The sequence below is a fragment of the Onychomys torridus genome, chromosome X, assembly GCF_903995425.1.
Source record: "Onychomys torridus chromosome X, mOncTor1.1, whole genome shotgun sequence".
Classification (NCBI taxonomy): Eukaryota; Metazoa; Chordata; class Mammalia; order Rodentia; family Cricetidae; genus Onychomys; species Onychomys torridus.
Window position 1 is genome coordinate 94,641,154 of NC_050466.1, and position 13,520 is coordinate 94,654,673.

Below are 13,520 nucleotides of genomic sequence, written 5' to 3' on the forward strand. Positions count from 1 at the left end.
GTTACAGAATCTTCAAAAATCAACACCACAGTTTTTCTTCAGTCACTCAGATGTTTTAGCTCAAATGTATATTCATATTTACAGACATTTCAGTATAGCGTAGTAGCTTAGTTAACCATATAGATACGTGATTATGTTTAATGAGACCAAAGTCTTACGTTTGGTACTTTGGCTGCCCTAACCCTAGGTATCCTGATAGATGTTACTCACAAGGGCTGGATAAGGAAGTGAGGATTAATGTGGCAAGCAATTATCCTGACAATTGAGGAAATAATTTCATCTTTTATAATAATACAAGAAGATTATTTTGGGGAGATGTAAGACATACATCTTTGGTTCATTGTGATATCTTCATTTGATTATTTGTGCATTATTCATTTCAGCCCCCACTTTTCCTTACTGGATATGCAGTCAAGGCTTTGTTTGATTTATTAAAAAGGAAAAGAGTGGCAGAGGTAGACAGATCTCTGTGAATTTGAGGTCAGCCTGGTCTGCAGAGCCAGTTCCAGGACAGCCAGGATGACATAGTGAGATCCTATTTCAAAAAAGAAAAGGAAGGGAGGGAAGGAGGGAAGGAGGGAAGTAATAAATGAATGTTGACAAGCAAATGAATGCAGAGGAAGTTTGGACAGTTCCTATTTGAGAAGCATTACAGAAATCTTCTTTTCCTGAGACAATGTCAATGCCAGTTATAATTGTCTGCTCAGGGCCTAAACACATGCTGTTTCTAAGGAGATTTGGAGATTCATATCTAAATATTTGCACACAAAGTACTAGGGTGTTTGGGATTTGCTTCCATATAATCTGGATAGAGGGCTGGGAGTAGAATCAGTAATAGTATAGATAAACAAGACCCAGTTGTTGTAGCCTCTGTGATCCTGGCCATCTGGGAGGCTGGGGCAGGAACACAGCTTGTGTCTAGGAATTTTGTGTTAGCCTGAGCAACAGCAAGATTCTGTCTCTAAAAAAGATAAAATAAAAAATAAAAGGATGAGCCAGGTGTAGTGGTGCATGTCCTTAATCCTAGCACTCTGGGCACAGAGGCAGGTAGGTTTCTGTGAGTTCTAATTCAAGGCCAGCCTGGTCTACAGAGCAGGTTCCAGGCCAGTGAGACCTTTCCTTGAACAAAGACAAGTGAGCCAAATGTTATTGATAATTGTCTAAGCTCAGTGAAGGTATATCTTGTTGCTCTCCCCTTTACACATATATAATTAAAACTGTGTATAATAAGTTTAAGGAACTAAGGCTACCTTTAAAAGCAGTTTTAAATTGTTTGGGTTTAAGGCTTGTATAAAAAGTTGAGTTGTAAATTTCTGCAGTTAACTAAAAATATGAGAAGTAGTTATAACATCATTTTTGTAAAACTTATTACCTGCATTGTTTTCCTTATCAATCTTCCCAGGAATATATTCTGTACTTGTGGCCCTGATGGCTGGCAAAGCAGAAGTAAGATATAACCCAGCTGTCATCCAACCCCCAGTGATAGCAGAGTTTATCCGAGAACTTGGATTTGGAGCCACGGTGATAGAAAATGCTGAAGAAGGGGATGGCGTTTTGGAACTTGTTGTAAGTAGGAACTTTTGTATGATTAATAGACTTCTGACAGGAACTTGGAGCAGCTTTCAGAGGAAAATTGTGTAGGTAACTAAAACCTTGGAAAATAGGGCATATAATGAAAATAAAGGAAACTAGAAGATAGAAGGCTATGATTTAATGGCAGTCTTCAGGCATGGAATAGAATCTTTTTAAAAACCGAAAATGGGGGTGGGGGCTGGCAAGGCGCTTGCCGATAAGTCTGATGAGCAGAGGTTAGTGTTTGTGACCTACATGGTAAAAGGAGAGAACTGACTCTGCAAAGTCATCCTCGAACACCATATGTAAATAAATGCATGAAAATAGTGGGTGTGGTTGTGTATACTCATAATCTCAGTATTGGGAGGCAGAGACGAGCATTCCTGGAAGTTTGAGGTCAGCCTGGACTACATAGTAAAACACTGCCTTAAGGACAGGGAAATGAAAGAAAAAGGTAAACTAGCTTTGGAAAAGACTGAACCTGATGGCTTTAAATAAAACAAGAGGACACAAAAAGTTGGGTAGGGAAGGGGAATGTGGATGTAGAAAGAGTTGTGGTGAGGGTGATATGATCAAAATACTTGTATGAAATTCTCAAAGAACTAATGAATTAAATAAAAAGTGTAAGACACAAAGAATATTTCTTTTTATTGAAAATAGAGTTCTTTTCCTACAGTATATTCTGATCATGGTTCTCCCTCCCCCATCTCCTCCAAACAGAAAAGAGACAGGCAGATAGAGGAGACCAATAGGAATGAGACCAAAGGGGTGAACCAGTGAAAAAGAACTAGTAAAGAGCATGAGAAAGGCATGCGCGTGGACACATAACACAGACAACCCAGAAAACACAAAATCAGAAGCAATAATGTACTAGAGAAAGGTCAGGAAGGTTAAAAAGAAAGTCTAAACAAAGCAAGAGGAGACAACAAATCTATCTCCAAAACTACTTTTTTTTTTTGTTTTTTTGTTTTTTTAAATTTCGAGACAGGGTTTCTCTGTGTAGCTTTGCGCCTTTCCTGGAACTAGCTTTGTAGACCAGGATGGCCTCAAACTCACAGAGATCTTCCTGGCTCTGCCTCCCGAGTGCTGGGATTAAAGGTGTGCGCCACCACCCAGAATACAAAACTATTTTTGACTTTCTTTTGTGTGGGCCATCTACTGTGAGGCATAGGGCCTGCGCTTAAGGGAGTTTGGCTACACAGAGACTCTTGAAGAAACTAATTTTTCCTTTACCAATGGTTGTTAATTGGAAATAACTTCTTGGTTGGGAATGGGAGCTCATATCTACTTCCCCTAAATAATGAAGCCATTCCTCACTAAGAAATGTTCCCCAGAAGGAGGTTTGTTGCACTCATTGAATTGTGGTCATCTGGTCAGGGCAGCCATTCTTGTAGGGGCTATTTCCAGAAACCACCTGGCAGGTGAAATGATAACAGTTCTCTGGAAAGGAGGCTCTGAATGAACTCTTTGTTCTGGGGTGTCCAGTGGCTACACTGTTGTTTTTCCTTTATGGTTGTGGGCCTTTAGTCCCCCCCCCCACGGATGGAGAGGAAGAGAAGAGAATGCAACAGATTATAACGCCACATAACTTGCTGTTTTTATCAAATTTCCTCTGATTTGCTTTTGAATAAATGCTTCCCGGATATCTACAAGTTGAAAAACAAATTGCTTAAGACAGTTAAAAAATTTTCTTGCTTTTATGGTATTTACTTAACTTTTTACTTAGTTAAAATAGTTTTATTTGTGCATATGTGTGTGCATTTCTGTATATATTCACGTGTGCAGGTACCTGCAGGAGGCTAGAAGAAGATGTCAGATTCCTTGGAGCTGGAATTACAAGCAGTTGTGTGAACCCACTTGGGTTGGTAACACTAGCAAGTGTTCTCAACTACTGACCCATCTCTCTAGCCCTTATTCACTTAAAAGTATTTAATTGGGCTGGTCAGATGGCTTAGCAGTTAAGAACACTGGCTGCTCTTCTAGAGGACCCAGGTTCAAACCTCAGCACCTACATAGAGGCTCACAACCATCTATAACTCCAGTCCCAGGGTATTTGGCACCCTCTTCTGTCTTGCAAGCGCACCATACAACACATGTGCTACAAAGACATATATGTAGTCAAAACACACCATACACATAACATAATTTTTAAAAGTTTTATTTGTATTTGTGTGTGTGTGTGTGTGTGTGTGTGTGTGTGCGCGCGTGTGTGCGTGCATGCTTGAATATATGTCACAGGTATTAGGGTTCCCTTGGAAGCTAGAAAAGGTGAGTTTTGTGTTCAGCTAGAGATGCTGCCTCAGTAATCCCAATCAATAAACTAGAGTAATTAAGTAAGATACTCAATTTCAACCTCTGGCCTCTACACATGTGTATGCATGTAGACAACAACTTCCCACACACGAACACATATACATGAATACCATATATGTATACAACAAAAATAGAATTCTTTATTACATTTTTATCAAGATAAGATATAACTCACATACTGTATAATCCACTCATTAAAGAAGTGCAACTCCATGGCTCTTAGTATATGTATAGCATAATACAGTTATCTTTATTCTGGATCTCTTTCAGTACCCCTGAGAATACATCTGAGCTGGCAGTCCCTTATCAAAACAGAATTCTAATGATCATATCAAAAGTTCACTAAGTACTCAGATAAAACCTTGTAAGACGATCCTGTGTTATGATAGTCCTTTTAGTTAGAGGTATTAACTCTGTTTTAATTGAAGAAAAGAGCTATTTTCGGTAACAAAGGCTTTGTTTTTAAACAGGTGAGAGGAATGACATGCGCCTCCTGTGTCCATAAAATTGAATCTACTCTCACAAAACACAAAGGAATCTTCTACTGCTCTGTGGCCTTGGCAACCAACAAAGCACATATTAAATATGATCCAGAAATTATTGGTCCCAGAGATATTATCCATACCATTGAAGTAAGTACCATGACTTTGCTTTTCTGTCTTACCTTTCCTGCCAGCTACTTCCTGGAATCACATCTGCTTTACACTAGAGACAATGAAAAGTCTCCAACCACTTTGACTATTCCACATAAGAACATTAGTGTAAGTGTGTCTGCTTTTTGTTTCTCCCCACCAGTGACGTTCATCAGGGAAATCTAGGCAAAGGTCCATTTGCACTATTAAATCGTGAGCAGAAACAAAGTATTTAGGAAAAGGATATAAAGTGTAATTTATAAGGAAAATCCAAGCTAATCACTATGAAATTAAAGCATCATGCTAGATGCATCATGGCTTGTTAAAGCAAAGCAGAACAAAATAAAATATAACAAAAGCACTTTGAAGTTAAAGTAAAAGTTAAAATGCCAAACCTCTTGTTTGTGCTAAGTTCACCTTGTTCTTCAGTGTGTCTTAAGCAGTAATGCATCTCGGTGCAAAGTTTCCGTGTGCTATGAAATTGGTGTTCTGATGACTGAAAGCGTAGTAGAGTTGAGGGAATGCCTTGTTCATTTAGGCTGCACTACCGTTGACATCTGTGAAGCTGCCGTTACTCAGTACCTGCCGTTTAGCCACCCTCAGCAGGTACTCAGCAGTGCTGCCAGGCTTCAGTTCTGAATTCTCACAGCACGGCTGCCATCTTATTTCAGAGGTGAAGCAACTTGAGAAGTTCTTTGTGGGTCCTGTTCACTCTGCCTCAGAGCTCACATGTGCTCTTTTCACCATGTTCCACTGCTAACAGCTAGAAGATGGCAGCTGTTTTTCTAGCAGTTGAAAACATGGTGTCTGTAACTGTGTGTGTGTGTGTGTGTGTGTGTGTGTGTGTATGTGTGTGTGTCCATCTTACTTTGCTGTAGTTATCTGTTTATACTTAGTCGTGCTGGGGAAAAGGTTTTTTCATGTTCTTTTTATGGTGGAACAAGAATGAAAACTCTGCAGGCAAGGCCTTGCTCAGTGTATGGAATACAGTGTAGCTTTTGTGCACTGTCAGTGAAAACCTCTACTGCACTTGAGTGAAATTGCTAGTTTGAGAGCAGCAGAATAGACAGTAGCTAAAACCAATGTGCTATTAATTTCTTTGCAAAATTAGAAACAAAAGCAGTCAAGGGCAGAAAACTCTGGACAGTTTCATGTTTCTAGTCCCCAGAATGACTTTTACTCAGGAATTGAACTGAATTGTTCTATGTGATAACAGCATGGTTTAGAGTATCTCTGAGTTGAGTGAAATGACCTTTTTCTTATAAATTTCCTTAGAGCTTAGGTTTTGAAGCTTCTTTGGTCAAGAAAGATCGGTCAGCCAGTCACTTAGATCATAAACGAGAAATAACACAGTAAGTACTTTGGTATTGTCAATAAAAAGCATTTCAATTCTTTTTAGAAATTTAACAGCACGTTAGCATGTCAATTTTTACTATAGCATTTTTAAAGATTTACTTTTAAAAAAATTGTGTTTATGTATGTGTGTGTATGTGTGTGAATTATGCCACACATATGCAGGAGCCTGCAGAGGCCAGAAGAGGGCATTGGGTCTGCTGGTATGGGAGTTACAGGTGCTTGTGAGTTGATACAGGTGCTGGGAACTGAACTTGTGTCTTCTGCAAGAGCAGTAGGAGCTCTTAACTGCTGAGCTGTTGCTGCAGCCCCATGATATCATTCTTACACTGGCTGAAATGGTTACAATCTGGGTTTCTCTATAGTACATAGAATATTTATCTTTTAGGTACTCACTAAAATGTGTTTTTTCTTTTAAAAATGTTTCCCATATAAGATGGAGAAGGTCTTTCCTTGTGAGCCTGTTTTTCTGTATCCCTGTAATGGGGCTGATGATATATATGATGGTTATGGATCACCACCTTGCAACTCTTCACCATAATCAGAGTATGAGTAATGAAGAAATGATCAGGATCCATTCTTCTATGTTCCTGGAGCGTCAGATCCTGCCAGGGTTATCCATTATGAATTTGCTGTCCCTTTTATTGTGTCTACCTGTACAGGCAAGTAACATATTAGCAAGTATATTTGTTAATAAAGAAAAAATAACCAAAATATGGTAGGCACTGTTATTTTCCATCGTTAAATAGATAATAGCTAGAAGTCTGATCATTTTATGTCCCATTAATTCCCTGAGAATATTATTTCATAAAGTAGAGAAAAAGAGTTTGATTTTTTAAACTGGGTATTCCTGTCTGCTATCATATATAATTTTATATTTCTTTCTGATTCTTTAGTTATTTACTTTCTATGCTTTTCTACCTTTATTTTGAGAAGTTTTTGCTGTAAAAAGTTATACTTCTGTTTAATAAGATTTTCCCCTTTATTTGATCTCCATTAATGGTTTAAAAGTGATGACTGAGGGTATATTTCAGTGGTAGATTAATAGCCTAGTATCCTGAGAGAAAGCCCCACATTCAATCTCAGCACCATCAGAAAAGCAAAAGTAAAACAAAAGGTAATAGTACTAGCAACTGATTAATGCCAATTGCACTAATGAAAGATAAGCTCTCTTGTTACACTTCTCAACAGAACCCACGGCTTTTGATTGACGTTTGGAAAGGGGCTAAGTTTTATATATTTAAAAAAGCCCTTTAAAATGTATGAATTCATTTCCTAATTTACTTGTTTAGGCTAGCATCAAAAAGAAGAATGCCATAGCCATCTGCCCTTGTTTATGGTATGAAGTATCCTCTGGATCATAGAGGATGGCCCTTGGTATCTTGCACAGCAATTTGAAGCCCTTGTTCTGCACATAACTGCTCTAGCTCAAAATCTCCCCCTTACAGCCAGGTGTAGTGGTGCATGCCTGTAATCCTAGGAGTTGGGAAACAGGCAGGAGGATCTTGTCAAGTTCAAGGCCAGCCTGGGATACATATGAGGCTCTATAACAACAACAACAAAATCCTCTTAATGTTTATGGATTGGTTAAAATACAAAGGATGCAAACATTGATATCTAATTATGCTAAGTTTATTTAGGTATAAATAATGCATTTCAGTGTCTAAAGAAATCCAGTAATTATCACTCTTCTCTTACAGTTCTGTGGAGGCTGGTACTTCTACATTCAGGCTTACAAAGCACTGAAGCATAAGACAGCAAATATGGATGTGCTGATTGTGTTGGCAACCACCATTGCATTTGCCTACTCTCTGGTTATTCTTCTGGTCGCAATGTATGAGAGAGCCAGAGTGAACCCTATTACCTTCTTTGATACACCTCCTATGCTGTTTGTGTTTATTGCCCTAGGTCGATGGCTGGAACATATAGCAAAGGTAAAGTAAGAAAGGTTACACTTGTTAAAATATTAGATCAGACCTTAATATTTTCTAGATCATTTATTAGAGATACGTATTGATTTATGTAGTTAACCATTTTAGTTTTAGCAGTATCTTCAGGAAACATATCAAATTTAAATTACTGCCAAGGATAGTATACCCATGGTACTTTATTTATTATATCAGATTATTAATTGAGAACTGATTTGGCCATGTGCCTTGAAACTGTTGTCAAAGCCCATCTATGTTAGCAGAGGAGAAAGCACTGCACAGGTTTTTCCCTGAGTACAGTCTAGACAATCACTTGCTATTTCGGTCAAGTCACTGTGCTCTTATTACTAAACCATTCTGGTTTTCGTCTCAATTTCTTTTCCAAATTTTTGTTTTAGATAATCCTCCACTGAACATATTCATGTCTAATAATTAGCTCCTCTGAGCTGAGTACCTTAGGAGCATTTAGAAAGGACATGATTGCTGTCTTAAATGGCATGTATCTTTTCATGGTGTCATGCTATAAACTGTGGGAAATTTTGCCAGTGAGGGTCTGTCAGCAAAGTAGTTTTTACTAAATCCTTGCTAAGTTAGTAGATATTGAATAGAATTACAAGGTGGCTTTAGTTTGAGTTTCTGGATGAACATTTTCCTATATGTTGTCTATTTATATTCCTTCTTGAATGATCTACCTACTCATGTGCTTTGCACATGTATTAATTAGATTCCTGATATTTTTTTAATAATTGTATTTCTTCATAAATTGTGCTTGGTACTTTTAAAATGCTCTTTATAAGATATTAATATTTCAATGTAAATGGTTTTCTGATCATGTTTTTCTTAAGCTGATGTTTGGGTGAATGTTTCAGATTATATCTTTAAAGTTTAAGTATTTTCTTTCTTAGCATTATTACTGTGTTTTAATTTATAGGGCAAAACCTCAGAAGCTCTTGCAAAGCTAATTTCACTCCAAGCAACAGAAGCAACTATTGTAACTCTTAACTCTGAAAATCTCCTCCTTAGGTATTTATCTTCATTTCCTTTTGTAACTTGTTTTAAACATTTTATTACATTGATTTAATTGTGGTGAGTACACACATGCAATGGCACATGTGTACAGGTCAGAGGACAGCCTGTGGGAGTTTCCTCCTCCCGTGTGGGTCCTAGGGATAACACTCAGGCTATTATGCTTGGCATCAAGCACTCTTGCCTGCTGAGCCAGCTTACTGACTCTCTTTTGTAACTTCTTATGAGCCGTATCCAGAAGTAAGGAATATCATAACCCCACATAATCTGCCTCTCAGATTTGGCAATTATCCCCATCTTATACTTTACTTCATCCAGCTGTTTCATCTTTCTGTTGTTGAAATAGGAAGTAAATACTACAGGGTTTCTCTGTGAAACAGTCCTGGCTGTCCTTGAACTCACTCTGTAGCCCAGGCTGGCTTCAAACTCACAAAGGTCCACCTGCCTCTGCCTCCAGAATGCTGGGATTAAAGGCATGTGCCACCATTGTCTTTAAGCTTTCTAGGTTTATTGGAGGAGCAGGACCTGAGGGTTCCCACAGGCTGGGCAGAGCTCTACCGTTGAGCTGTGTCTGCTGTCCAGGCTTTCCTAGTTCTTGCTAGTCCTCGTCTCAGATGCCCCATTGGGAGCCTGTAGGCCCTCAAGCCTTTTGAGCTTACCTTTGGGGTGAAGGGTCTCAGTTTCCCTCATTTCCACGCTTTTAAATACAGCATCTCCTCACCTCTTCTTATCTGGGGTTTCCCTTTTCACAGTTTCAGTTACCTGAGATCAAACACACTCCAAAAATATTACATGGAAACTTCCAGAAGTAAACAATTTTTATTTATTTTTATGTGCATTGGTGTTTTGCTAGCGTTTATGTCTGTGTGAGGGTGTCAGGTTCCCTGGAACTGGAGTTACAGATAGTTGTGAGCTGCCATGTGAGTGCTGGGAATTGAACCCAGGTCCTCTTGAAGAACAGTCAGTTCTCTCAACCTCTGAGCCATCTCCCCAACCCAGATCATGGCTTTGAGAGTACCTGGGCCAATCTTTTACCGTCCTCATCTTTTTTTTTTGAGCTAAGGATCAAACCCAGGGCCTTGTGCTTGCTAGGCAAGTGCTCTACCACTGAGCTAAATCCCCAACCCTCCATCCTCATCTTTTAACATAAAGTCTTGCTTTGTGGCTCCAGGATTTTTCTGGTGTTAGGAAATGACTTGAGGTCCTTAAGTAGGCCAAGCAAGTACTCTGCCACTGTGTACTTACTTTATTTTTTCCCTTAGTGATTCCTCCTTTTAGTAAAGGAGGGAGGGAGGAAGGAATGAAGGAGCTGTCTATTTAAAATGAAACATAAGATACCTGATGGCAATTATGTATAACTACTAAGGGTCTTATGTAACACAGGCTGGTCTCGAATTCACTGTATATAGCCCAGGATAACTTTGAACTCATGATCCTCCTGCCTCCACTTCCTTCCCAGCTGGGATTACTGATGTATGCTACCATGCTTGACTATGGCATCATTTTTTTAAGCTTTCCCTTATTCAGTGATTATTGAATAAATATTTAGAGTATCTGCTTAGGGCCAAGACTTTGTTCATTACTAATAGTGAGTAAAACTAATAGATAGTTGTTGTGAGCATAAATGTTGTCCTAGGTTCTGGTGGTATTAATTATGGAGCTGTAAGCTTGGCATGATCTCCAGATGTGTGCGTGTAGGTTAAACTAAGAAGCAGATGTCATGATGCTTTTTCTGTGAACTCATGTACAGTGAAGAACAAGTGGATGTGGAACTTGTACAGCGTGGAGATATCATTAAGGTGGTTCCAGGAGGCAAGTTTCCAGTGGATGGCCGTGTTATTGAAGGGCATTCTATGGTAGACGAGTCCCTCATCACAGGTATGTTCTGTCAGAGGACTGTGACATGAAAGTAAGCAGACACTAAAGGAGAACCAGTAAATCTACCAGTCATGAGCAAACAGTAGCAGCTCTTTAAAGACTGCCTTCAGTTTCCCAGGGTTCACTGTGTTTTTAGGTGTGTTGTGGAAGACTAAGCGTTGAAGAGTCTTTTTTAAAAAGATTTATTGATTTCTTTTATGCATATGAGTGTTTGGCCTGCCAGTGCTCCTAACTGTTGAACCATTGCTCAAGCACCCACACTGAAGATTAATTACTAGAATGCACAAAACCAAAGATATTCAGTGCCTTGCAGAGCCAGGTTGATTGGCAAATTTCCCAGGGCAGATAAATATTCTATTTTCCTGCCTTAGCAGTTGATGTAGTCAAAGCTAGACCAGAGCACCAAGTTTTCCACATCAGGGCAGCTTGAAGAAAGCAGGACTGGAAGATGTTTAGAAATCTTGGCTAGCAGAGTGGATCAGAGTGGAGCTCTTCCCTCCCACCTCTGGTAGTCCCAACAGAGGCTCGGTTTATTTATTAATTCTGGACTCTGTGTCACAGTGGTCTGCTGTGGCCAGTTTGGATGAGAAGTTTTTAGTTCTCTGGCCTGGGCTATGGAATATAATGGAGTGATACTGACCCCAGCCTCCTAAGCAGTAGCAGCAGCCCTCCCCCTCCCCCACAGTGTCACGAAGAAAACCATGCTCCCACATTTCCGAATGCTCTGAGAACTACTGATCTAGGAGTAGAGTGAAGCTCCTAAAGTATCTGTCCAACAAGAGCTAACATGGTGAGCTCTTCCAGTTCCAAACATCCCTGTGTTGGCCTAAAACTGAGGTGAGAAAAAGGAAGGGCACTTTTACCTTTGCCAGTGTCCAGATTCTAGTTCGAGAAGAATGTCTCTTCTAGGTATTTGTTGATAGTGAATGCATAACTCTGTGTTTCAAGAGGATAGTAATCAGTTTTGTTCTCTGATTCTTTTCCTCTTCCTGCAGGGGAGGCGATGCCCGTGGCTAAGAAACCTGGCAGCACAGTGATCGCAGGTTCCATTAACCAGAATGGATCCCTCCTTATCCGAGCAACCCATGTGGGAGCAGACACGACCCTTTCTCAAATTGTCAAACTTGTGGAGGAAGCACAAACATCAAAGGTATCCTAGTCCCCAGGAAAAGCAGAAGCTGTCTTCTTAAAGCTTTCTCCTATGGCTCTTGATGTCTATTTTCTTTTGATCTACTTGCATTCATGTGGAGTTTATTAAAATATTTCCATCTATGATAACTACCTAATATATTCTGTATTCAGTATGAGAAAAAAAACTTCAAGACACTCATCATCATTATTATTCTAAATTCTAGGCCCCTATCCAGCAGTTTGCAGACCAACTCAGTGGCTACTTTGTTCCTTTTATCGTCTTGGTTTCCATTGCTACCCTCTTGGTGTGGATTATAATTGGATTTCAAAATTTTGAAATTGTGGAAACCTACTTTCCTGTAAGTGACTTGCAATAACTCGTGACTATGTGCAAAACACTTTGTGAGTCTTTTGTAAAGCTAATTAGGTAAAAATAACTTTGAGGAACTGGAAAATATGGCTCAGCAGTCCATACTGCTCTTGCAGAAGGCCTAAGTTAGATTCCCAGCACCTACACTGGGCAAATCACAGCCATCTGTAATTCCAGCTACAGCAGAATTTGATGCCTGTACTCATCTTCACGTACCCACCCACAAATACACATAAGAAAAATAAAGAAATGATCTTTAGACAGGTGTAATGGTGCATGCCTTTAATCTTAGCAGTCAGGAGGCAGAGTCAAGTAGATCTCTGTGAGTGTAGGGCCAACCTTTGTGACTACCAGGCCAGCCAGGGGTGAACAATGGCAGCTTGTCTCAAAACAAACAGACTTTGGAAATGAGCAGTATTGTCTGAGAGTATAGTTGGTAGAATGCTGCCCAGCATTTCTTAGGCCATGAGTGTATCCTCAGTATCACAAAGAAGGAGAGAGGGAAGAAGGGAAGAAAAGAAAGAAAAGGAAATGAAGAGAATGGAAAAGAAAAGACAAACCTAAAGAAGAAATTCCCAGTATAACACTCCCTCCTTCTACTTTGGGAATATATTTTAAGAGCTCCAGTGGATGTCAGAAACCACAGATATTACATAACATTGTATGTGTCACCTTAGGCCCCTATACAGACCCCTGTACACAGATTGAATGCCTTTTCTATCTTAACTGTCATGTTCTGTGCTTATGACCTATGTAGTTCCAAGATATGACAGCAAAACCAGCACAATTTTCTTTTTTGTCCTTCACATTTTTATCTAAATTGCATCATGACCCTTTTGGGAACACAATTTAATAAAACAAGGATTCTACACAAGAGCGCAATACTTCAGTAACTATTTAATAACCAGGAGACAGCTAGTAGGTTGCTAATGGCAGGTACTATATATGTAACATGGTGTGCTGTTCAGGTAAGACAGAATAATATTTCAGTGTGTTCATTAGAATGGTTTTTTAGTATTTTTGAGACAGGCTATCACCTTGTAGCCCCTGACTGCCCTGGATTTCTCTATGTATACTAGGCTAGCCTTGAACTTCTGCCTGTCTCTGTGTCCTCAGTGCTGGGACTAAAGGTGTAGGCCAGCATGCCTAGCTGGAAGTGACATTTTATAATGCTCATTTTGCATAACTTGTTGTGATGTGCCTTACTTTATTTATTTTACTTAGGCAATCTTTAATGAAAGTTGTACATGAGATTCCTCTACTCCTGTGTCTTCTCAATCATTTATAACTTGATTGAGACTTGGCTTTCATTTACAG

The 13,520-nt window shown here is 39.4% G+C and overlaps 1 protein-coding gene across 2 annotated transcripts in view; it reads left to right on the forward strand.

The window, feature by feature from the left end:
* Positions 1 to 13,520, forward strand: part of Atp7a (ATPase copper transporting alpha) — a 112,032-nt gene that overhangs the window by 71,244 nt on the left and 27,268 nt on the right. For both annotated transcript variants that reach the window (XM_036175051.1, XM_036175052.1), the window contains exons 6-14: positions 1,403 to 1,566; positions 4,356 to 4,517; positions 5,793 to 5,869; positions 6,307 to 6,532; positions 7,571 to 7,804; positions 8,730 to 8,821; positions 10,575 to 10,702; positions 11,698 to 11,852; positions 12,058 to 12,192. In XM_036175051.1, the coding sequence (XP_036030944.1) occupies positions 1,403 to 1,566; positions 4,356 to 4,517; positions 5,793 to 5,869; positions 6,307 to 6,532; positions 7,571 to 7,804; positions 8,730 to 8,821; positions 10,575 to 10,702; positions 11,698 to 11,852; positions 12,058 to 12,192 (1,373 nt within the window). The remainder of the gene's footprint in view (positions 1 to 1,402; positions 1,567 to 4,355; positions 4,518 to 5,792; positions 5,870 to 6,306; positions 6,533 to 7,570; positions 7,805 to 8,729; positions 8,822 to 10,574; positions 10,703 to 11,697; positions 11,853 to 12,057; positions 12,193 to 13,520) is intronic.